The 19920-nt window shown below is 35.6% G+C and overlaps 1 protein-coding gene across 1 annotated transcript in view; it reads left to right on the top strand.

Annotated features, from left to right (window-relative positions):
• LOC139941130 (uncharacterized) overlaps positions 1-19920 on the top strand; it is a 36923-nt gene that overhangs the window by 2087 nt on the left and 14916 nt on the right. The window contains exons 2-7 of the mRNA XM_071937575.1: positions 4023-4248; positions 8116-8296; positions 9797-10221; positions 11971-15493; positions 15884-16710; positions 17558-17732. Of these exons, the coding sequence (XP_071793676.1) occupies positions 4186-4248; positions 8116-8296; positions 9797-10221; positions 11971-15493; positions 15884-16710; positions 17558-17732 (5194 nt within the window). The 5' untranslated portion in view covers positions 4023-4185. The remainder of the gene's footprint in view (positions 1-4022; positions 4249-8115; positions 8297-9796; positions 10222-11970; positions 15494-15883; positions 16711-17557; positions 17733-19920) is intronic.

Genomic DNA, 19920 nt, shown 5'->3' on the forward strand with positions numbered 1-19920 from the left:
TACCACTAGACATGCCAGAGATGGGCCAATATGAGACAACAACATGAAGAAGAATTAAAATCACTTATGTGATCCACATAATTGTGTCTTATATTAACTATAAAACAAAATAAAAATATAAGTTCTAAGAAAATTAACACATTCTAGTATGATTAAAAGTAAACTATTTCAAAATGTAACAGAAATAGGAAAACATAAAATAAACAATGGCACCCACAGCAGGTGACATAGTGCCCTACATTTGCTTTTTTGCTGTGGTAGGCCCCCTCAACAACAAAGTTCAACGCCTGATAACAAAGCAGGAAATTTGTTTAGTAATCCTGTTTTTATCAAGGAAGTATGTTCGATGCTAAGCAAATTTTTGTGCTTAGCAGCTCTAAGAAATTGGGCCCAGGTCATAATATTTTTTACAAGACCATTAGTCTAAAATAAGAAAGAATCTTTTCCTGAAGTTTTTATAGTATTAAGGCCATGTGAAAAAAATAACATGCTGCTCATCTGGACTTTTAAAAATGTTGGTTAGAGAGGTCTTTGTTCAGTATTTGTTATTTTCCATTTTGTTTTTATCTTTTGTAAAGATGACCGCCATATGTCTGAGATGGGCGCCATAACATACAGACCTTTCTATCAAAGTAACCGACCAAGTTTTTGACAACTGAGGTTGAAAAGCTATGGAAAGCCATAAATGCAAACTAAAAACAGATAGTTTGTAGCAACATTTGATTCACGTTATTAAAAAAATAAATAAGCCAATCAAAGTTTTTTTTTTTTTTAATAATAAATGACAAAAATGCGACATCCAAGTTTGGAGCGAGCAGGGCCGAGTAACATGTATTTTATTTTACTAGGCCTAAACAAAATTGTCAGATATTTATTAGACTCAAAAAGCCAACATTCCTTGTTTTTTTTATGCTACTACACAGTTATGTACATGTCCATTATTTTATTCAATTGAAAAACACAAGACTGCCGGACTTGTTCAACCGCGTTTCTGGCCTCAAGCCTGAAGTCAATTTTGATCCTTGGAGTAAAAGTTGAGCATATAGGATTTTTACAAAAAGTAACCAACAAGCTTGCATTGTACTGTAAGTATGCAGATAGTTTTTGGCCTAACATACTTCTCATTTTTTGTATTCATAAACTAGATTGTTGAAATCAATCATCACATGTTAGCCCAGCTGACAATATTATTTGGAATTTTTTATTTTTATTTGTGTGGAGGATGAAATATTTGGGATACATGCTTCATTGCACTATATGTAATTTCCGTCCAGATGTTGCTCATTTCATGCTTGTGTCCAGGAATGTGTTCCCAAAAGGATGAATGATGCGCATTAAATGTGTACAATATGTGCGTGCGTGTGTGTATGCTGCAGACAATATGCATTGCATATATTGTACGGTGTGCATAACATTATCCAGAATTTCATAAACAAATTTATGATAGTATGTGATCTACAATTTGACACTGTTTGCATTTAGCAGAGTCAGTTTTCCACCCCATCAATTAATTCCCCCTCATCCCCTATTCATCCTGACCTGATTATTTTTATATGAGTGTTGATAAGATTACGATGTACAATGAATAACATCAGATCCCGTGTGCCCGACTGCTCCCCTCACCATAAGTAGATGCACTATATTCATCCATGCATTAGGTACATGTCATTATGCGTGATTCACAATGATTGTACCTCCACACAGTACATAAAGCGTTGCAGTCTCAGTGGCGACGTGTGTGTGTGTGTGTATGGGGAGGATTTGCCTCTAGGTGCCCCTAAGCAGGTTGGAAATTGGAAGGAAATTATCATTCAGAGTTTGGGCTGTGTGGGTTGATATTGATGAAGGGAATCTATGTTGCTCCACTCCATATGTGATTGTACCTGATAGCAAAAAGTTCTCAAATCATACATGTCAAAATTGTCTATAAATTTTCATGTTTGTACAAAGTATTATGTGCAATCCAGTGCATGGAGAGAAAAAGACACCTTCAAATTTTGCTAACTACAACTTTACTTACCATCATCTCAGTGCTAATACATGTAAGGTCATTAATTGCAATTTCTATGTATTGATCAGAAGGGTGTTAAAGATGCTATGTCAGATTTTTGGCCGATTTGACCCCAAAATTTTGATTTAAAATTCAATAGGTATTTTGATGGGGGTCGAGAAAGTTACAAGCTTTCATTTGAGCCATGGCTAAAAAAAGTCCGCAAATTATTAGTAGTCAGTGACATAAAGTGCTCAAAATTAGTTTTTGTGTTTTATAAGAAACGTTTTAAATTTTTGTCATGGTTCCTGACCATTAAAAGTAAAAGTTAAACCTTTTTTCGTTAGAGCGGGTGATACTCTTTGAAATACCATTCACTCAAAAAAATCTATTTTTTAATGTTTGGGGCAAAAAATCTGACAATTGTAGCATCTTTAAAAGAAAAACGTGTAGGCCTATAATTTGAAACCCATAAATCCAAAAACAAATGTTTTTTTTTTCCTTCAAAAATTAATGTTTTTTTTTTGCCAAACAATTACTTTGAAGACCACTCTTTGTCAATAAAGCCATTTATCAGGAGCTCCAAAACGTCTAGAGTGAAAGCCATGCAGTCGGCACTAACGACCACCTTGTGGTCCTGAGCTGATATAAAACTATAGTAATTGCTCTTAAAGGAAGACTAAGACTGCTGGACAATGACCTCCTAGACAAGAGGTCACTTCTATGAGGGAAATTTAAATTTAAACTTCTAGAAACATTTAGTAACAGGCCTTAATATTTAGTTTTTTTCTCAAAATATCTTCATTTCTGCTGTTGATAATACTATAAGAAATGACAAGTTCTAAAAATTGAACGCCATCGCACCAATGTGAAATAGTTGAACATTTTTGACAGCCGCTACACCTTAAGGTGTTTTCTAGCTCAACCCTGCACCTACATGTAGCACCTGTAAATTAAGAAACCTACATGTAATTAACATCTGAAGTCCACACATTCATAATGTACAGTAGAGCTATAGAAACATGCCAACAGTACATGTAGGTGTACGGTGCGGCAATCAATAAACTTAGGGATGTGATTCAACCTGCAAACTATAATATGGAGAATGGTAGTTCATTAATTTATAACTATTCATTTTTTAAATATCAGTCCACAAAGATGTTGAATTAGGCCTTCATGCAACAAGTACATGTATGTAAAAAAGATTAGTATGAAAATTAAAACACTGGGATGTCATAAAAGAACAAAATTGTAGATCCTTTTTTTCTTTGATTTCTAATACAATGTCATGAATAAAAAATGGTACAGCCGACCCTCTCGGATCCATGATCCATCCAGGCTATTCAATAGGTGCAAATTATAAAAAGCTGATAACAATTCCCCACACCCCTCACAAAAATAAACCAACAAGCAACCACCCCAACAAGCAAACAAACAAACAAACAAACAAACAAACTAATAAACAAACACCCCTAACAAACCAATACTGTCCCTTTATGTAGTTATGACACTATTATTTGGAATTGGTGGGGGAAGCACTGCAGCGACAAAGACTGTTGCGGATATTTAATGATTGAATCGTTCTTTTGTGCATTTTATTTTTATCTCAAGGAGGGGGGGGGGGGGGGGATTTCTGAGCTATCGCCCCCCCTGCTCCCTCCCCTTTAGTTTTGCCACTGCTGTTTTGATGGTTGTTGTAATAGCTAAGGAAAATGTTCCCATGATTTGAACAGACACAGTCATGACAGTGTGTATTGAGCCCAGAATGCACTGAATGTGTTCATGACTCTCGACACTTCAGGAGCAGCAGTTGACTTGGTTCCGTCGACGAGTATTATGCGGGTACTCAAAACTACTGGTCCACATTTATATTGATTTACCATCATTTTATAGTGCTGTCATCATATCCAGACAGCCAATCAGCCATGTTTAATCAGGCTAACATTCATGTGTGTCAGCTTTATGCTCAGAGAAATTCACATTTGCCCTTAAGATTTATAAAATCTGGTCGTCTTTCTTCCTCCTTCTTTAGATTGGCTTTTATGAATGAGACGTTGAACCCATGAGCTCTATGTCAGGAACCTATAATAAGCTCTATACAGTGTGTGACATTTACGCAGCATGACTGTAGATGGGGATTAATCTAGATCGTCTGGTGACGAGGTTTCTACGTTGGTGAGGGGACTAATTCCATCATGTCTTCTAGCAGTGGATCATCAAGATCCAGCTCACGATCTGCTTCAGCCCACAAGAAAGAGGTACAGTTCCACAACAAATTCTTCTGATAAAATAACATTCTTCCATATTATTTGTAACTCATAATTTTTTACTGAGGGGATTTTCCAAACATCGGCTTTGGTTCACGACTCCAGCTTCAGGCTCCAGTTTGATTGTTGAAGTGCCATTCGATAGTGTTCAATGTAATTCACAATGCTCAAGAATTGATAATGGAGCCCAAGCCAGAGCCTGGGGCCTAAGAAGCCTTGGTTTGGAGAAGGCCCTCAAATGAACTAGTGGTATTTACTGACAAAACTAATACTCATTATTTATGATAAGTGCAGAGAAGGGAGACATTGTTTGTCGATATTAACTCTATATATCACAGACACAGTCCTAATTACATTGATTTAATTCACTAAATTCCATCTTGCCAAAGCTTTCATTCCCGTGGTCAGGCTTCAAAATATCATTTCAAGTTCCAGCTGTTTTTTTTCTTTTTTTTTTTTTTCTTCGTGTTCTTCTCCTCGAACGTTCTCGCGCGATTTTCGCAAAAACTAAAGCTTGTATGAACCTGAAACTTACCATATATATTGATCTTAATGAGTAGACGAAACAGCAACATTTTTGGAATGATGACGTCATTGATGACGTCATTACGTTCAAAAAACCGCTAAAAATTGGAGAGTTCATATCTTGAGAACTACAAATGCCACACACAAGATATTTGGTGCATATAAAAGGTCTTGTAATTAGCTACAAAAGTCGTGCACAACGTGACCTCATGTGACTTTTACTTCCGGTTGAAACCGGAAGTACAAAATTTCAAAAGTTCATATCTCAAGAACTATATATTCTTTTCTTGTTACACACATGTCTGTCCAATCCCTTTTTGCTGTCGATAATAGTGCTTGAATTTAGGAGAAACATCCACAGGACCACAAGGCTGCTGTTGTACTCTAAATCTTTACTATAAATCACAGTGTAACAGTATAGAAAAACATACATGAATTGCTTTTATTTGAAAATAAGCACAAAGAGGAAAGTTATTTAATTTTAGAAATAATACTAGTACAGACTTTTAACAAAGCACTTGGATATCTGGCACTGCCTTGATCTAGTCTACTCAAGGCGCTGAACAATAAAGAATTAAATATAAACAAATTTATGAGCTCTGAACATTTCAGTAAATACCGATCGGCAAGTAATATTTGCTTCAGTCCTCAAATGGAATTGAAACAATAGCACACCGAACGTCAACGCTTGAATATCTAACAAAATATAAATGCACACAGTGAAGTATTATTATTTGATTGAAAAACACAGGATCGTTGGACTTTTCCGGTTGTACTAAGTTTACTGGCCCAGGGCTAAAATCACTGGCGTCTGGCTTGTGATCCAGTGTTAATTTGATACCTTGCTGTAAACTGAAACTTTGTGTTTTTAAATAAAACCTGTGATGGCTGTGTAGACTTAAATTTCAGCTGAGTTGAGTTAAGTTATAAATATAGTGTACATATTATTATGATTACGTGTGTTTTATTTTGTGTCATATCAAAATAGACCCTACATGTGCGTATGCAAAGAAATTGTCCTCCATGGGATGGTACGGGTAGGACCATTAAAGATGAATTAAATTGAATTACAAATGTCAGTGTACACTGTATGTACTTAACCAGATGTTCAGTATTACTGTTATAATTTAGTTAATTAAATTCATTAGACCCAATGCACTTGTTGGGCATGTTTGGTGGCTATGTTCAATTTCAATAACCAATGTAAATTACATTACTATCTTAATTTATAACAATTTGTTGAAGAAATCAATTCATAATTGAGTTACATATCATACCTACGTAAGCATTAAGAAACATGATGCCTTCACAAACATTTGGCGTGTACACATCAATGTACAATTGTGTTATGTAGACTAATATTGTGTGTATTATTTAATATTTTTGTGAGATGCTTTATTGCTCCTTACATTTTAAATTAATTGAATCAAGCGTGCAACGTGGACAGTTTACAATGAATTACGGATGATACAGGCGTGCACGCTATAGGTTAAAAAAATTCTATAGACACGTACTGTACGTATGACATATGATAATGTTTTTGCAGGTTGACTCAGGGTTTAGGTGTACATGTATCATCAGCATGATCAATGTGCTTCAATATTTAAAAAAAATGTCACATCCACTGCCACTTTGGTTTGTCATCGATTGACGTGACATTTTACTCGTCATGTACTATCTGCTTTTTGAAAGGCAGCTTGCTAAAAGCTATCTGATTGATTGATAAACCTCTGCATTTGAAGTAGTCAGACTCAACCACTTTATAATAATGTTCAAGTCTGCATTTTTGTAGTCCACCTGTGTGTGCATGTTGTTGAAAGGTTGCTCATAATCTTGGCCAGGCGAATTCATTATCACATATTTGTAGTGAAAGACTTGCCCCCATAATACATTCATGCAGCGCGCAATAATGTGTAATTTACATCACGTTGAGTGGCCTTCAATTGTAATACCACATTGAAGTATACTGGGTGTAATTAACAGTGAATTACCATTATTATTCATTGCTATTGATTATAATTATATCTTATTGAAAACTATGGCTGGTTCACATTGTTTTTGGAGCGGGCATTTGCAAGCTAACATTCTATTCTGAATATAAGCCGTGTGAAATATTAATTGACAAGGCTCTCACTGCATGTCTGGTGTAAAGACAGTGGACACTATTGGTACAAATGTATTTTGTCAAAGACTAGTCTTTACAGTTGGTGTATCTCAACGAGTCAATGCATCAGTTTCTATATGCATAAAATAACAAACCTGTGACAATTGGAGCTCAATCGGTCGGCGAAGCTGCGAGATAATAGGCCTAATTAAAGAAAAAATACCCTTGTTACATGAAGATGCTTGATTTCGGGGTCTCAAATTTTAAATCTGACATGTCTGAGATCTCGAAACCAAATGAGTGGAAAATTATGTCTTTCTCGAAAACTACATTAGGGCCTACTTCAGAGGAGCCATTTCTTACAATGTTTTACACTATCAACCTCTCCACATGAGTTACCAAGAAATTAGTGTCCACTGCCTTTAAAACAAACAGAACAGTGTAAAAATGGTAGTTTTTGTTTTTTTTACCTGAAAGCAAAAATGATTTTAGAGAAAGGAAAAGGAATACTAATATTCAAATGCATCAAACAAAAATTAGCTTCTTTTTGAAGTTCATTCAATCATGTCTTCATTTATTGATTTCACAGGATAAAAACAACCTTCATAAAAATAAATACTTTATCAAAGTTAATCTTCATGAAATTGCATATAAATAATACTTGTTTTAAAAAATAAATAATGAGTTGGGGTGATCTGAAAGAAGATGATCAGAGCATACTGATCGAGTTGAAACCAAAGGTTTTTTTCAGAACCACCCCAACTCATTAGAGATAGTCATTACATGGTGTTACCGCAAACCTTTCTATATCGTATTTCCACCATGCAAAGTTTCAAATCTTACCTAAAATAAATACTTGCAAAAAAAGAAAATATATGGACATTTATAGAATGAATCAAATCAGCCATGTATTCAAACGGAATTGGCATGACTGGGCTGGGTGCATGGCTCTGGTTACATAGAAAAGCATGTCTATTATAATATAAAGCTGCCTCTCTTTAGCAAGGGACTTTTATATTACTCATTTGTATACAATTTTTGTAATAATTGCCTACAATGTAGTATATATTATACATATTTGTTCATTGTTTTATGTTTTGTATTGTGCATAGAGGCCCCTGCATCATGCGCCATATAAATGTATCCTAATGGTTAATAAAGGTAATGGGTCCAGAGATTTGTAAACTGCTTCTCAGTTAATTTTACATTTTTTTTTTTTCATCTTATAGGACAGCTGGTATTCCTTGGTCCCTGAGCAGTTTGAGTTGGTCTCGTCTCCTTCACCCGTCAAGCGATCTGTTAGTAGTCGGTCATCTGCTGGCATGAGTAGTCGCTCATCCTCACAGAGTTCCATCCAGTCCACTAGTAGTCTCAGTTCTTCAGCAAAAAGAGCCAAATCAGATAAACAAGGTAATATAAAGCTGCATCAAGATACAAGTCTTAAAAGTTGGTTGACAAAGAACTTTTTTGAATGATAGAAATAAAAGTTGAGGATTAGTCAAAGTTTGATGTTGAAATCGTACGGGGTGTTTTAGTCTGGTGAGTCAGTGGACCAACTTTGCTTATAATGGACTTGACTGGAAACACAAGATCTTCAACACCATTTATTTGTGGCACACTTACAGTTAGTACAGCAGTTTGGCGTGTCATGGCAAAGCAGTTAAGAGCACCGGATTAAAGCTCTGGTGGTTGATAGGCAGAGCGTGGGTTTGAATCCTGGTTGTTACACTTGCTACGTAAAATTGGGGAGGTAGTGCTTTCTGCTCTACTACCAGCCAGGCTTCGGATTGATGATAACCAAGCCTACATCCAGATGGACTGTAAAAGGGGTAACCCTGTTTCAGCCCTAGGAGTAGGTGGCAACGGCCTCTGGAAAAAAAAAAGTTTGGATACTTAAGGCCATGTCACAGGGACATTTTTTTTTCACTGCACTGCATGCGCAAGGAACACTTTGTCAGTATAAGAGACATTTTTTGTACTCATTCTAACTGATAAAGACAATAATCAAAGGGGATGAAATTCCTTATTGGAGATTACTCATGTGATGGCCTATAAATTTCAAATTCCTTCTATTTTTATTTGCCAAAGTGAAGAAGGATTTGAGCCGGTAGGCCCATATCACAAGTGCTTACATGTAAATCACTGGGTCACGCCTGCCGATAAACTCTCTAAGTTCAAACAATTTGTGTGTGGAAAAAGGGTACATGTATGGGATGCTGTAGGCCACTCACTAGCTAAACTGTCAAGTCTGTCACGGATACGTGTTTGATGAATGTTTAATGTGAGTGCGCTGAAGCAATGGATAGTTTTGCAGAGTTGGATTGTTGAATTATATTGACTTAAAGGAACACGTTGCCTTGGATCGGACGAGTTGGTCAAAACAAAAGCGTTTGTAACCGTTTTTTATATAATGCATACGGTTGGAAAGATGTTTTAAAAGTAGAATACAATGATCCACACAAGTTTGCCTCGAAATTGCATGGTTTTCCTTCTACTGTGCGAACTAACATGGTCGGCCATTTATGGGAGTCAAAATTTTGACCCCCATAAATGGCCGACGTGTTAGTCGACGAGGTAAAAGGAAAACCACGCAATTTCGAGGCATGTTTATGTGGATCATTGTATTCTACTTTTACAACATCTTTCTAACCATATGCATTTTATAAAAAACGGTTACAAACGCTTTTCAAAGACCAACTCGACCGATCCAAGGCAACGTGTTCCTTTAACAGTAACAAATTGTAGGGTAGCTTGAATGTAAGCTGTATTTGTGGTACATGTACATTGATCTCTGTCTTCTCTTGAACTTCTCTTATTTGTGGTTCAAGAACTCAATCATTTACTTGGTCTTTTTTTATTGGGCAATATACATGTCTATTGTTGACATCTTATATTGTGTTATATTTCCAGGTGTAGATCCAATAGCAGCAATCGCTGCAGTCAGTGCAGCCAATCAAAGCAAGACGTCAGTCCCGCAAGGAGATGCCTACCACCTCCCTGCAGTTGACTTCCAAGACAGTCGGGATTCAGGTCAATTTGAAGATCTCCACCTCACCTCGGCCATGACGGGAGGAGTCACTAAGGAAGGGTACCCCTTCGCCACCGAGGACGAAGGATCTGAGTTCCGATACAGCAGCAGTGAGACGGACATTCTCTTACCCCAGTCTGAAGATGGAGGTGATACCCTGGATGGGACGGACCCTGGGGAGGATGATGGGGAAGCGAGGAGGGATGCCCTCCATGATGCCATTGCTGAGGTCTCTGCTGATTTTGTGAGCGGGAATCTGTCCGTGTCACTTTCGCAACACACTCTGGAGACTACATCTCCTCATAAGGTAATAGTAAGAGTCTGTGAGGTTCATGAAGACAAAGTTACTGGAAGCTCCATTAAAGATTTTCGAGTTCAGCCACAAAAACTCGGAAAGTATACTTCCTTTTCAGTGATTGCATTGAATTACTTGGGTCCTTAAAGCCATTGGACCCTTTCGGTAAACAGTATTGTCCAAGGCCCACACTTCGTGTATCACATTTTCTATATCAAATAACAAACCTGTGAAAATTTGGGCTTAATCGGTCATCAGAGTCGGGAGAAAATAACGGGAAAACCCACCCTTGTATCCGCGCGTTTCGCCGTGTCATGACATGTGTTTAAAATAAATCTGTAATTCTCGTTAACGAGAATTGATATTGTTTTACTGTTTTCTCAAAAAGGAAAGCATTTCATGGAATAATATTTCAAGAGAAGTCTTTCACCACTACCTTCTGTAAACCCTGTTAGTTATTTGTAAATCTGTGAACTTTTTTTTTCTTCTTCTGTACCGAAAGGGTCCATGGCTTTAAAGGCAGTGGACACTATTGGTAAATACTTGAAATAATTATTAGCCTAAAACCTTACTTGGTGACGAGTAATGGGGAGAGGAGGATGGTATAAAACATTGTGAGAAACGGCTGCCTCTGAAGTGACATAGTTTTCGAGAAAGAAGTAATTTTCCAAGAATTTGATTTCGAGATCTCAGATTTAGAATTTGATGTCTCGAAATCAACCATCTAAACGCACACAACTTCGTGTGACAAGGGTGTTTTTCTTTCTTTGTTATCTCGCAACTTCGACGACCAATTGAGCTCAAATTTTCACAGGTTTGTTATTTTATGCATATATTTTGTTGAGATACACCAAGTGAGAAGACTGGTCTTTGACAATATTACCAATAGTGTCCAGTGTCTTTTTACCAGGCACGATATTCTTCCTAATTAAGTCCGATTTCCGATTTTTGGGGGGCCTCAGAAAAATCAGCAACATTGTTAATAAATAATCTGAAAGGTCTTTAAAAAACCTACATCTATGTATACATGTTGGTGAGAACTTGTAATCAATAAAAATTGTCCTACTTGTGCAAAGTATCATGCTTGTTAAACTGAATGGATGAGCTGTTAATTTGCCTGGGGCATTCAGCAGTACGGTGGTTTGTGATTGATCAAATTATGTCCACTGTTTGGAAAAGCAATTACATGAAGATCACAGGTTTAAGTTGCCAAACGATAGGATGTGTCTTGTTAGCCTCTTTCTTCAATGTAGCTTTCCTGTAATGTCTAGTATGCATCTTAAATGAGCAGAATTACTTTCAGCACAATTACACTTGACAAAATTGGTAAGGCAAAATTTTTTTTTATTGCAGATACAACTTCATTTTAAGATTTAAAAAATTCTTTGCAGATCAATACGTGACATATTAGGTCAATTGAAAAACATTCTCATACAAATTTGAAAGTTTGTATCTAAAAAATATTCATTTAATTTTAAAAGAAACTTTGATTAAAAATTTCTTTAAAATGCTATTGTTGTCCAGGCCTGGAATTACACATATGCCATGGCCTTTTGTTGCCCTGGTCTTGGCCTTGGCACCCCTTCAAAAGTTTCCCATAGACTTTAATAGATTGTCCAATGAACATGGCCTTGCCCTTTCAAAAACAAAGTTCAAGATTTGTTTTTATGAGATCTCTTCCAAGGTCTCTTGAATGGATAATTGATTTTCTAAATGTCTTGATGAAATTCCTCCATTTCGTTTTTTACTTCTCTTTTGTAGGAGTCTCTGAAGTCAGAAGTGACACTTCTTGACAGAGTGACTGAAGCTAGTCATCATGATAGTACTGGCAGTAACACTACAGGACCTGAGTTATCACAACATCCCATTCCACAAGATCCAAACATTCCTGACCTTACTCAGTACTCCATTCCTGGCCAAAGTGCTCTTGATTCACCTGAGCATCTCCTCGGAGAAAGTGTGTCATTACCGGAACATTCCATGTACCAAGACTCCCAGTTGTCCACGGGAGTTCTAGTGAAGTCAGAAACAGAAATTGAGAGGATGGTAGACCAACGGGATCATGATCCTACGAGAAGTAGAGATAGCCCAACCAGAACCAAGCAGTTGTTTCTGTCTCCAGCACCACAAGATCCAGGTCAGCTGTTAAATGAGGAATCTTTGTCCAACTATAAGGATATGACGAGTATAAACAGTGACTTTATTGCTGTCACCAACAAGAAACCAAAGTACACCTCAACCCCCTACTATCCAGTCCAGGACGACCCAATCACTAAAATCATCGCGCCATCTGAAAAGGTTGGTGGAAGCTCAAAACCAGTCGAAGTGAAGACGGATTTTCAGAAGGCCTCATCTGGTCACTCGGTAGTCGGCCAGAGTAAAGCTTCGCCATCTTTGACGGAAACAGATGGAACTTTGTCAACAACAGGTACTTCTTCAAACAAAGGAGAGAGCTCCAGAAGCACCACAGGTGTCTGGAGCGAGGATTCTATCAGCCCATCTCTTGTGGCGAAGAGTTCCAGTTCTCTCAGAGGATCTCATGTACAGCTGCCTCTTGATCTAAATAATTTAGAACCAATTAATTTGACACCAGTAGTGCATGCCAAACCAGGTTCTGCACACAGCCTGCTTGCATCAGTTGAAGGTCCAGAGACTTTAACAATGAAGAGTAAAGGAGGATCGGTCAAGAGAAATAATTCTAGCAGTTCATCTGGAAGTTCATCTTCAACAAAACCTGAACTTACTCATTCAAGAACAACAAAGGAGCTGAAACAGACAAGTCCAGCAAAGAAAAGTCCAGTAACAAAACTTCCCACAAAGACAATCGACAAGAAAACACAAAGCTCAAATTCTCAAAAGATAAAGTCTACAAAGAATGGGGAAAGTAGCACAGAGTCTGATAGATCTGTAACAAACAGTTCAGCATCCGAAACATCTAGCACCAAGATTGCTAGATCCTACATCCAATATCCACATGATTTGCAAAGTGTAACTCCAGATGAAATGCAACCCATCAGTGGGGAAACAAAGGAGGATTCACCAAGTCATTATAACGTCAAAGAAACTGTCACAGAGCTAATTGGGGACTCGCAGGATTTAAGAGATGTGTACATGCCTCAATCCAATACCGTGGAAGGAAGACAAGAAACAATTGTTACTTTAAAATCCAGACAGGAGGAGCTAGGTGCTGTTGTCTCACTCAGCAGTCTTGATACTGCTCAGAGTCAAGACTCTCTTTCAAGGAGAGTTGCTCTGCTACTTTCAGCAACATCACTGCCTGGTGAACATCACATATTGAAAAGGACTCCATCTGAGGATAGTGGCAGCTTCACAAGTGAGGCAGGCTCTCCGGACAGTATTGAGAATATTCTGGAATCCAGTTCCAGCCACAGATCAAGAAAAGTAAGAAGTCTTGGAAACCAAACCCCTGATTCGGCGAGGACTGGTTCATCTGAGAGTGTTGGTGCTGACTCTCTTGCTGACAAGGTAGAGCAGATTCTAAACGAGCCACAAACCCTGCCAAGTGTATCACCGCAGTCGATGCATCCAAGAATCCCAAGGGGCACTTCCCCAACCATCTCAGATGCTAGCACCTCCAGTTCTGTGAGAGCAATAATTGAGAGAGTTTTGCATCCAACAAACGGTGGAGAACCAATTCAACTTCCAGAGAGAGGTTACACCCAAAGTCCGACTGCTGTTTCTCTTACTACTTGGGATGCATACACTGACCAGCAAACGGCATCGCTCTCTAAGAGTATGACAATTCCTTTGGCATCATCAGACAGCCGTGACAGGAGTGAAACTACTCCTCAGCCCACAATGCAGGTTGGGTATGATCAATTCGGAAGCGCCTCCAGCAGGCAGCCACAGGCTGGTTATAGAGATGGGTCTAGTTACATATCGTCAGATTCCCTGTCACGCAGAGTCCAGCAGCTGTTAGAAAACACAGCCTATGTGGAGAGGGCTTCTGCTGGTGCAGATGTGGCCAGGACACCTCTCATCGGAGACTCAACAGAACTACTGCAAAGAAATTACAATAACAGTGGTTCAGATACTTCCTCGGTGAGCCCTACTTCATTACACAGCTACCAACAACAGAGAGTAGAACTAGATGGAACTAATTCTTCACAAAGATCTTTTGGGCTTGGGCAAGCGGAACTAAGCAATGGGACCACTCCAAGAGATCCTTACGGAGAGAGCATAGAGAGTATGGATTCACTGGCAAGTAGAGTTCGAGCAATACTAGCGAAAAATCCGCCTCAGGAGCATGTTCTAAGGATCCTGCAAGAAGCCGCTGTTTTGGATGCTGAGCTGAGACTGGCAGAGATGCAGAGTCAAGAGCAGAGTTCAGTTAGTCTTGCAACCTCTCACATGAGTGCTGAAGAAGTAAGGAAGCCTTCCCCAATGTCTCAATATGCAGAACCACAGGAGGGACAACCCTTTGGGGCTTTAAGCTATGCACAACAATTATTAGCATCTCAACTACAAAGAGTCACAGACAGAACTTTTGATCACAGTGTTGATTATTATAAACGTCCTCAACCAAGTGTACAGCATACAGAAACGAGTCTTGCAGGGCACCATGTAAATCAACCATCAAAGGAGGCTTGGACAAGAGATGCAAATACAGGTCCGTCTCAGCAGCTGGTGTATGGTCTCTTACCCAATCAGGCTAAGGAGCCTTACTATCTCCATCAAGAAGAGGAGCATCAGCAGTTGTCCGAGGAAAGGCAAGCTGGGGAGGAAGAGGATGAAGAGGAGTTTCCATCTGATGATATTGGAATGCATCGATCACATTCTTCGCCAGAAATAGACCTGACAAAGTTTCGAGCCAAATCATACACCAGGCAAATCTCAGAACGATCACAGTTCACTGGGTCTTTGGAAAGGGCCAGCCGAAGAAGGAGCAGGGAGGCAAAGGAAAAGGCAATGATGACCAAACGAGACCTTTGCCCTAGTCCTCTTGTTACACAAACTAGTGGCAGCAGTCGGATACCAATTCCGGCTCGGGAGTACCAGCGCTCGACATCTAGGGAAAGCGATCGGTCAAGAAGCCCGGAGAAGTCACCTCTGCAAAAGTCCCCCCAAGAGTTCAGGCAGCAGAATGGTCAATCTGTGGCATCCTCCAAGCATGACAGGAGCAGAGGAAGTGAAAAGTCTCCGGGGAGCTTCATCAGGCCATACAAACCACCGGGAAGCAGCGAAGTAATGTACACTTACCCCGTGAATCAGGAAGATTCATTAACACCAAGCAGCAAAACCACACTAGAGAGCAGTCATATTGGTAATAAAAGTTTCATGATCATTATTACATAGTGGCTTAGTTTTTTTTTTAAATCGGGCTCTCTCACCTCTTCCCAGATTGTATTGCAACAAACTCGCAGCCCCGTTCAGATGATCCCTCTCCTGCCACTTCCCATGTTGTATTGTAAAATTTGATGTGATCCCTGGCTATATAACAGTTACAGGTCATGAATGACATTTGACTGGCACCCCTGAAAACATATGTAGCTCTGTTGGTAGAGTTGGCATGCTGCTCTTGTAAATTGTGTGCTTTCAACCAAAAAAAAACAATTAAATGATAGTAACAAAACCTATTCACCACTTGTTTAAAAGGTAAATGCTTATGAAGAATCCCAATTGTCATAATATTCTAACCTGTTATTTTTCTCAGGTTCTGATGATGCTCTACCTCCGTCATTCCCAGTCAGTGCATACGGTTCGAGGGACAGCCCTAAACACATACGTTCACTTGAGCTCCCTGGTGTAGATGCTGAATTCAGACTCCATGACCATCCCCAAGACAACAAGCAGTCCCCAGCAAGAAGCCCTCGCTCACCCAAGTCAAAGATCCCAATGTCAAAACCTGATCAGAGGAACAGAGACAGGCCGGCACGGTCGTACATCGAGTACCCTAGTGATCTGAAGAGTGTCAGTCCAACAGAGAGAGCCTTCTCTGGTGTAGAAAGCCCGAAGTCAGTGCTGCGTCCTGAAGCATTTGCCGATTATCAACAGGAAAGGTCGACAGAGTTTTCTCTAGACCAGGATGTTGTGGCCAGGTCTAGGAGAGTTCCTAAAAGTCAAGACAAAGAAACTGAATCCCGAAGTTATGGTACGTACTATGACACCACTTCAATGAAACAAAGATATGGTTTCAAGGCCCAAAACGGTAAGAAGTCTCCAACCAGCAAGATACCTGTTAGAGGTGCAGCATCGCCAGAAGCTGCTTTGATGTCTCATGAAATGGAACATGATGTGTTGGAGAGAGAAGACTTGACTAGTAGACCACAACCCAGCATGGGGAACCAAAGGCATGATAACTATTCACCAGCACGTCTTCCGAGGATGCCAACAGACCAAGAGGTACATGTACTCCCAGAAAGAAGTCAATATGCTGCTAGACCTGGAGGGTTGAAACAAGGAGGAAAGATCCAATATGGGAGCCAGATGACTGACTTACCAGGCACTTACAGTAGGCAAGTGCTACAAGAGGTCCTGCAGGTAAGTTGATTACAAAGATTTGCATAAAGTTTCAACTTAACGGATTAATTTTCAGAAAAATTACAATTTTCTATCATGTCAAAACGTTTTTTTCTGTATCATCTGGCCAGTACACGTACATTCATTTAAGATTATTTCGGTTTGGCCTTTTCAAACTCGCATAGTATTGTAAGTGTTCTTAGGAGATCTCTACAATGTAGTAGCAGGGACTCGGTGTAATGTCACTTTCATATTGAGTCAGCTGTCTGAAACAAATTATTTTTAATGCCGGCGGAAAATCTCTGGTCTGAATTGGAAATAAGTTCTCAGTAAAAAAATATTTTTAAAGCCATTGGACGCTTTCGGTAAACAGTATTGTCCAAGGCCCACACTTCTTGTACCACAACTTATATATAAAATAACAAACCTGTGAAAATTTAGGCTCAATCGGTCATCAGAGTCGGGAGAAAATAACGGGAAAACCCACCCTTGTTTCCCCACAGTTTCACCGTGTCATGACATGTGTTTAAAATATATCTGTAATTCTCGCTATCGAGAATTTGATATTGTTTTAATGTTTTCTCAAAAAGTAAAGCATTTCATGGACTAATATTTCAAGGGAAGTCTTTCTACATTACCTTCTGTAAATCCTGTAAATTATTTGTAAACCTGTGAACTTTTAATTTTTTTTCTGTACCGAAAGTGTATAATGGCTTTAAGACCTCATTCAAGAAAAAATATCTTGTTCAAATATCTTTTTCTCTCTATCTTTTAAGAAGCGGACTTGAAGAGACGTTTTATGTAACTTGTACTGAAACTCATTAGTATATTTTACCAAAAATATGTTTTTTTCTTCTTTTTCATTCAGGATGAGTCGGACCTCCATGCTAGGGATGCTAGGACCGAGATGTGGGATGAATATCAAGAGTACAAGACAAGACAGAGGGATGAGAGCCAGTCTAGTCTAGACTCTGAGAGGATTCAACGCATGGCCAGCTTGATGAAAGACCCTGCAAGACATACTGTGGCAAATTGGGTCAAAGGTCAGTGGATTAACAGATTGTGTTTGGGGGGATCGTTACAAAACTTCTAACAACATGAATTAAAAATTATCTTACCTTTTGGGAGTTGGTACTTGCAAGAATCGTTTTTGAGTGTCGTGGCCAAGAAGTCGGGTTTGGGTCCCAGTCAAAGGACTTGTGTCCTTCAGAAAGACACTTTTGACATGTGTAGATTTGTACTCTAATTTTTTACTATAATTGCTTTTGTACTTCTTGAGTGCTTTGTATCAAACTTGTTAAAAGTGATAAATAAATATTATTATTATTATTATTATTATTATTATTATTATTATTATTATTATTATTACTATTACTATTACTATTACTATTACTATTACTACTACTATTACTATTACTACTACTACCATGACTACTACTGCTGCTGCTGCTGCTGCTGCTGCTGCTGCTGCTGCTGCTGCTGCTGCTGCTGCTGCTGCTGCTGCTGCTGCTGCTGCTGCTGCTGCTGCTGCTGCTGCTGCTATTATTATTATTGTTATTATTATTGTTATTATTATTATTATTATTATTATTATTATTATTATTATTATTATTATTGTTGTTGTTGTTATTATTATTATTATTATTATTATTATTATTATTATTATTATTATTATTATTATTATTATTATTATTATTATTATTATTATTATTATTATTATTATTATTATTATTATTATTATTATTATTATTATTATTATTATTATTATTATTATTATTATTATTATTATTATTATTATTATTATTATTATTATTATTATTATTATTATTATTATTATTATTATTATTATTATTATTATTATTATTATTATTATTATTATTATTATTATTATTATTATTATTATTATTATTATTATTATTATTATTATTATTATTATTATTATTATTATTATTATTATTATTATTATTATTATTATTATTATTATTATTATTATTATTATTATTATTATTATTATTATTATTATTATTATTATTATTATTATTATTATTATTATTATTATTATTATTATTATTATTATTATTATTATTATTATTATTATTATTATTATTATTATTATTATTATTATTATTATTATTATTATTATTATTATTATTATTATTATTATTATTATTATTATTATTATTATTATTATTATTATTATTATTATTATTATTATTATTATTATTATTATTATTATTATTATTATTATTATTATTATTATTATTATTATTATTATTATTATTATTATTATTATTATTATTATTATTATTATTATTATTATTATTATTATTATTATTATTATTATTATTATTATTATTATTATTATTATTATTATTATTATTATTATTATTATTATTATTATTATTATTATTATTATTATTATTATTATTATTATTATTATTATTATTATTATTATTATTATTATTATTATTATTATTATTATTATTATTATTATTATTATTATTATTATTATTATTATTATTATTATTATTATTATTATTATTATTATTATTATTATTATTATTATTATTATTATTATTATTATTATTATTATTATTATTATTATTATTATTATTATTATTATTATTATTATTATTATTATTATTATTATTATTATTATTATTATTATTATTATTATTATTATTATTATTATTATTATTATTATTATTATTATTATTATTATTATTATTATTATTATTATTATTATTATTATTATTATTATTATTATTATTATTATTATTATTATTATTATTATTATTATTATTATTATTATTATTATTATTATTATTATTATTATTATTATTATTATTATTATTATTATTATTATTATTATTATTATTATTATTATTATTATTATTATTATTATTATTATTATTATTATTATTATTATTATTATTATTATTATTATTATTATTATTATTATTATTATTATTATTATTATTATTATTATTATTATTATTATTATTATTATTATTATTATTATTATTATTATTATTATTATTATTATTATTATTATTATTATTATTATTATTATTATTATTATTATTATTATTATTATTATTATTATTATTATTATTATTATTATTATTATTATTATTATTATTATTATTATTATTATTATTATTATTATTATTATTATTATTATTATTATTATTATTATTATTATTATTATTATTATTATTATTATTATTA

This window comes from Asterias amurensis, chromosome 8 (genome assembly GCF_032118995.1).
Source record: "Asterias amurensis chromosome 8, ASM3211899v1".
NCBI lineage: Eukaryota > Metazoa > Echinodermata > Asteroidea > Forcipulatida > Asteriidae > Asterias > Asterias amurensis.